Raw genomic sequence first — 5659 nt, 5'->3', positions numbered from 1 at the left:
TTTGATTTTTCGAGACAGGGTTTCTCTGTGTAGCCCTGGCTGTCCTGAAACTCACTCAGTAGACCAACCAGACTGGCCTTAAACTCAGAAATCCACCTACCTCTGCCTCCCAAGTGCTGGGATTAAAGGCGTATGCCACCACCGCCCAGCTGGGCCACATGATTTAAAAAAAAAAAACTATTACACTTAATTAATTATAATTAATGAATTAACTAACACAAATGGCCCAAAAGAAAGCATCCACTCTAAGGGTTTGTACAGACAGGTGAGGCGAAGCCCAAGCTCATGAATCTGGTGCAGAGGGAACGCAGGGGAAAGGGACCTGGAGACTTGGCTTCCTGGCATCACACCGGAGTTGTTCTGTGGCTGAAAGAGAAAGAAGGGGTGCATTCTAGAGCCCTCAGTCTGCATCTTGCTCCCCAGGGGACTGCTCAGCCTCCAACACCCTCAGAGTCCCCAGGCTTTCAACTTCCTGGTCCCTCAGCCAGGCAGCATCAGCTTCGTATTTACTCACCTCTCTCCCCAGCTTTGAGCCTACCCTCTCAGGTGAACCTGTGGCCTTGGACTAGGGAAATACATTATACCACTGCGTCGCACCTGTAAAATGGCAGCCTCTTTTTCTCTGCTGCATAGTATTCAAGTGGCTTAACAAGGGTAACCTCTTGGGGAGAGAGGGAGCCTGTGAGATGCATTTAACAGGGATGTGAGGGTGTGGCTGAGGTCAGTACCTCGTAGTTCCTGCTGATAGTTTCCAGAGTGCCCACTCTCCCGGCAGGAACTCGCCACTGGATGCTAGTTAGACCAAGAACCTTGTAACTAATTATCAATCAGAGTCAGCCAACTGTACCTGAAGGTGCCGCCCCTGTCCTCAAGTTTCAAGGCTCCCACTGTCCTGGAGAGGAAAACTCTGCCAGGCTTCTTCAGAAAGCCGGCCTGGGCCCATCTGCCTGCAGCCCGTGGTTGAAGCTGGCCTCCAAGAGGGCCACGACCCTCCCCTGCTTGGCGCCCAGAGCCCTCCCTCCTTCAGCCCATCCCCTCCTTCTTTCATCCGGGCATAGCTCTGGGAAGAGGGAGCGCAAGGCTCTGAAGCGGCTACTACGCAGGGAGACGCGAAGGCGGGGACAAGGGAGGGGGCGGGGGTATAAGAGTGGCCGCTGCGACGATAGCCTCACTCCAGCCCCTGCCGCCAGCAACAGAGACTAGGGCGCAGGTATCCCCGGAGAGCGGCCCTGGCCCTGAGGAGGAAGAGCGGGGTCCTCCCTCTCGTCCCCACAGTCCCAGGACGCAATCCGTGAAGGCTGCCTGGAGGAGGAGGGTGACGAGGCCATGGCCACAGAGGCGACGTTGGGTCCCAACGTGACCTGGTGGGCTCCGTCCAACGCTTCCGGATGCCCAGGCTGCGGTGCCAACGCCTCGGATGACCCAGGCTCGGCGCCAAGGCCCCTGGATGCCTGGCTGGTTCCCCTGTTTTTCGCTGCACTCATGTTGCTCGGGCTAGTCGGGAACTCACTGGTCATCTACGTTATCTGCCGCCACAAGCACATGCAGACAGTCACCAACTTCTACATCGGTGAGCGCGCGCCTACCTGGGGTTCCGGGGTGTGTGCATGGTCCGGAGTCTCAGTCAGGAACGCAGCGTGGCTCTTCAGACCCCAGTGTTCCCCTGCTGTGCGCCCCACCTCTCTCAGTCCTTTGAAAGCCACAGTTACAAACTTCAAGGTGGTAGCCCCTCATCTGGCAGGGTACTAAGGGGGAGGTTGGCAACTGCACAAGGAGACGGGGCCAGCCATTTCATCAAGATGTCTGACCTACGGATGTGATAGCCTCTGGGGTGTGTGACACGTCCTAACTGCCACTGGTAGCTTGGGACTATCCGGCTGTCTCCGATTTAAAGATGGGAAAGCTGAGGCACAGAAGGACCCGAGGTTGTTGGGAATGAGTGCAAGGAGGGTGGAGGGCGCCTAAGTTTCTCTGGTGGAGGATTTGGGGTGTGGTGGGGGATCACTCAGACCCAATGTAGAGGTCAGGGGCCCTAGGCTGGGTGCCCCCATCTTCTAGCATCCGCGTGTTCCCCACCTGTAGCCAACCTGGCGGCCACAGACGTCACTTTCCTACTGTGCTGCGTGCCCTTCACCGCTCTCCTTTATCCGCTGCCCGCCTGGGTGCTGGGAGACTTCATGTGCAAATTCGTCAACTACATCCAGCAGGTACGCGGGCTGGGCCGGGGAAGCTGGGGGGGGGGGCGGCGGCGAGCTGCGGAGGTGTGAAGGCTGGGGAGTAGGGTGCGGGCGCGGGGTGGGGGGGAGGTTGGTGAGGGTGAGCTGGGCTGGGCCTGTGCTCTGGGAGAGGGGAAGGGCAGGACCAGGCCTGGGTGGGCGTGGCTATCAAGGTGCGTTCTAGTCCTTCAGTGTTGTGAAGGGTGGGGACCTGTTATTGTTATGGTCAGGGAAAGGTGGGGGTCAGGACCTGAAGTGAGGCAAGGTTTTATACTCACTTTAGATTTCTGAAACATATTATATAAGACCAGGCCAGCCTGGAACTCACAAAGATCTGCTGGCCCCCTCCACCATTACCGGTTTCTTTTAAGATTTTTTAAAAAGGATTTATTTTATTTATTTTATGTGTATGAGTACAGTGTACAGCTGTACAGATGGCCGTGAGCCATCATGTCTGTGGCTGCTGGGAATTGAACTCAGGACCTCTGCCAGCCCCACTCGCTCAGGCATAATTCACTGTAACTGTCTTCAGTCGCACCAGAAGAGGGCGTGAGATCTCATTACAGGTGGTTGTGAGCCACCATGTGGTTGCTGGGATCCGAACTCAGGACCTTTGGAAGATCAGTCAGTGCTCTTATGTGCTGAGCCATCTCGCCAGCCCTCTTTTAAGATTTTTAAAAATTTCTTGTATATAGATGTTTGCCTGAGTGTGTATCTGCATCATGTGTGTGCAGTGCCCATGGAGGCCAGAAGAGATCATGGGATCCCCTGGAACTAGAGTTACAGGATGGTGGCAAGCTGCCATGTGGGTGCAGGGAACCGAACTCAGGTCCTCTGAAAGAGTAGCCGGTGCTCTAACCGCTGAGCATCTCCCCAAGCCCGTCTTGCAGGGCAGGGGTCAGAGCCTGGTGTGGGCAGGGAGGAGTTAGGACCTGTTACAGGTGTAGTCAAGCGTGGACACAGCCAGAATACAGATGCACCACGTGCTGCCTATGACAAAGTCTGGGATCAGGACGCTGGAGAGTCTGGTTGGGCCACAGTGGGCTTGTTCTGGGGTGTGTGGGGTAGGGCTTAAGGTAGAGTCGAGGCTTTGCAAAGGCAGAGCCAGTCTGGTGGGCATGGTCTGGTGTGGGCGTGGTCGGGTCATGTGTGTATAGCCGCGACCCCAAGCAGGGCTGGGGCCCAAGGGGCATCACGGGTGTGAGGGTGAGGTGGCCAGTGGTCTCGACAGTGTCTTCGCATCAGGAAGGCTTACCATGTCATGCCTCAGCTTCGGGATAACCTAACCCCAGTGTTTTTTGTTTTGTGTTTGTTTTGTTTTTTTTTTTTTTTTTTTTTTTATGAAAAAAAGAAAAAAAGAAAACAAACAAACAAAAAACCCTGTTCCCTTCCCCCTCCCCCTACTCAACTACCCACCCTCAAACCCCAGTGTTTATCCCACTTCCCATCTCCCCGCTCTCCTGGTCTTCAGGTCCGACTCAACCGGTGTCCCCTCAACCGGTGTGGGGCTGGCAGGACCCACACTTAGTCCTTGGCTTTTCCAGGTCTCGGTGCAAGCCACATGTGCCACTCTGACGGCCATGAGCGTGGACCGCTGGTACGTGACTGTGTTCCCGCTGCGTGCACTTCACCGCCGCACTCCGCGCCTGGCCTTGACCGTCAGCCTCAGCATCTGGGTGGGTGAGTGTGGCTGGGGTCGGAATAAGGGTCGGGGAGGACAAGGCCACGTCCTGAGCCTCGGAGGATGTCTGCGGGGAGGGGGTGCAGACGCGGGAGAGGTGTGTCTCTGGTTATGGGAGGGGGAGACCTTGGCTCCTGGGTGGAACGTGTTCCCCACTCCCCGAGGAGCTCATCCTGGGTGGGTGGCGCAGGGTCGGCAGCTGTGTCCGCCCCGGTGCTGGCCCTGCACCGCCTGTCGCCCGGGCCTCGCACCTACTGCAGCGAGGCATTTCCCAGCCGCGCCCTGGAGCGCGCCTTCGCGCTCTACAACCTGCTGGCTCTATACCTGCTGCCGCTGCTCGCCACCTGCGCCTGCTACGGTGCCATGCTGCGCCACCTGGGCCGCGCCGCTGTACGCCCCGCACCCACTGACAGCGCCCTGCAGGTGCGGGGACTCGGGTCGGGATCGAGGGTCATCTCGGGTGGACACACACACACGTTCGTGCGCATGCGCGCGCGAGAAGGTAGAGAAGAGCCTGGGTGGGGGGCATGGGAATCTGGACTGTGTGTTCATGTCGGGGAAAGTCAGGTGTGCGGATGGAATGGCAATTGGGGGTAAGGACAGAAGCCTGGGCATGTGTGGAGGTACCCAGGAGGGATTTCGGAAGGTGACCTGTCCCTTCCCGCTAACACTCCTGGGTCCCCAGGGGCAGCTGTTGGCACAGCGCGCCGGAGCAGTGCGCACCAAGGTCTCCCGGCTGGTGGCCGCTGTTGTCCTGCTCTTCGCCGCCTGCTGGGGCCCGATCCAGCTGTTCCTGGTGCTTCAAGCCCTGGGCCCCTCGGGGGCCTGGCACCCTCGAAGCTATGCCGCCTACGCGCTCAAGATCTGGGCTCACTGTATGTCCTACAGCAACTCGGCGCTCAATCCGCTGCTCTATGCCTTCCTGGGTTCACACTTCAGAAAGGCCTTCTGCCGTGTGTGCCCCTGCTGCCCGCAACGCCAGCGCGGGCCCCACACGTCAGCGCACTCCGACCGAGCCGCAACCCCCACTGTGCCACACACCCAGGTTGCACACCCTGTCCGGATCAGGAGCCCAGAGCCTGGGAACCCTGTGGTGCGCACGCCCTGCGCTCAGAGTGAACACACTGCCTCACTCTGAGCCGCTCCTGCCTGTGGGATAATCCAACCCAAGCTGCTTGCGCTGGGTGGGCGGTTGTTATTTGTTAATCTGTGTAAAATGGCTTGCTTTTCTTCCAGCTCGCACCAATACGCCGTGGTTGTTGTTGTGGATGTTGCGGTAATTCACTATGTGCTCTTGTAATCTTTGAAGGTTAATGCCCTCACTTCCTGCATCTTTTATTTTATTTTATTTTCGGGTGCTGGGAACGGAACCGGGAGTTTGTGTTTGTGAGACGATTGGTGGACTCAGAATCATGGAAGATGAATGAACCTGCTCAGCCAGGGTGACCGGGAAGCAGAAGGAAGCCGCAGGCAGGAGTTGTCTCATCCCTGCCGCCCCCACTCCCCACCTCCTCCAACCAGTGTAGGCAAAACGTTTTTGTTCACTGTGTAAAGTTCACCCTTGTGTTATTTAAATGCTGATCTCTCTCTGCTCTCAAATCTTGTTTCAATCGGGACAGGGCATTGTAATGCTTATAGCCAAGAGTTTTCTGTAACTAATTTGTGTAAACAATTCTTACCATTTATTCTCTGCTTTGTCAATAAATGCTGATCACCCAATGGCTGGGCAGAAGAGAGAATAGGGAGGGGGCTTCTGCTGCCT

At 56.9% G+C, this 5659-nt stretch overlaps 1 protein-coding gene across 2 annotated transcripts; it reads left to right on the top strand.

The window, feature by feature from the left end:
- The first annotated feature begins 934 nt into the window (after positions 1–934).
- Kiss1r (KISS1 receptor) lies at positions 935–5612 on the top strand. Of its 2 annotated transcripts, none has more exons than XM_031349476.1 (5): positions 935–1570; positions 2083–2207; positions 3761–3896; positions 4088–4320; positions 4583–5612. In XM_031349476.1, the coding sequence occupies exons 1-5, from the start codon at positions 1327–1329 to the stop codon at positions 5033–5035; spliced, it is 1191 nt and encodes a 396-aa protein (XP_031205336.1). In that variant the 5' UTR covers positions 935–1326; the 3' UTR covers positions 5036–5612. The 2 variants fall into 2 exon arrangements, with proteins under 2 accessions (XP_031205336.1, XP_031205337.1); XM_031349477.1 differs by having other exon boundaries at positions 1327–1570; positions 3761–3892.
- Positions 5613–5659: the final 47 nt, after the last annotated feature.

The sequence above is a fragment of the Mastomys coucha genome, unplaced genomic scaffold (genome assembly GCF_008632895.1).
Source record: "Mastomys coucha isolate ucsf_1 unplaced genomic scaffold, UCSF_Mcou_1 pScaffold4, whole genome shotgun sequence".
Classification (NCBI taxonomy): domain Eukaryota; kingdom Metazoa; phylum Chordata; class Mammalia; order Rodentia; family Muridae; genus Mastomys; species Mastomys coucha.
Note: the sequence above shows the minus strand (reverse complement) of the source record. Positions and strands in the feature narration are given on the sequence as shown.

What these genes read in the sequence shown, in the direction of transcription:
- Kiss1r (XM_031349476.1), top strand. Translation starts at nt 1,327, where the DNA reads ATGGCCACAGAGGCGACGTTGGGTCCCAACGTGACCTGGTGGGCTCCG. An exon ending in TCGTCAACTACATCCAGCAG is followed by an intron (nt 2,208 to 3,760) that starts GTACGCGGGCTG and finishes TGGCTTTTCCAG; the next exon opens with GTCTCGGTGCAAGCCACATG. An exon ending in CCACTGACAGCGCCCTGCAG is followed by an intron (nt 4,321 to 4,582) that starts GTGCGGGGACTC and finishes CTGGGTCCCCAG; the next exon opens with GGGCAGCTGTTGGCACAGCG.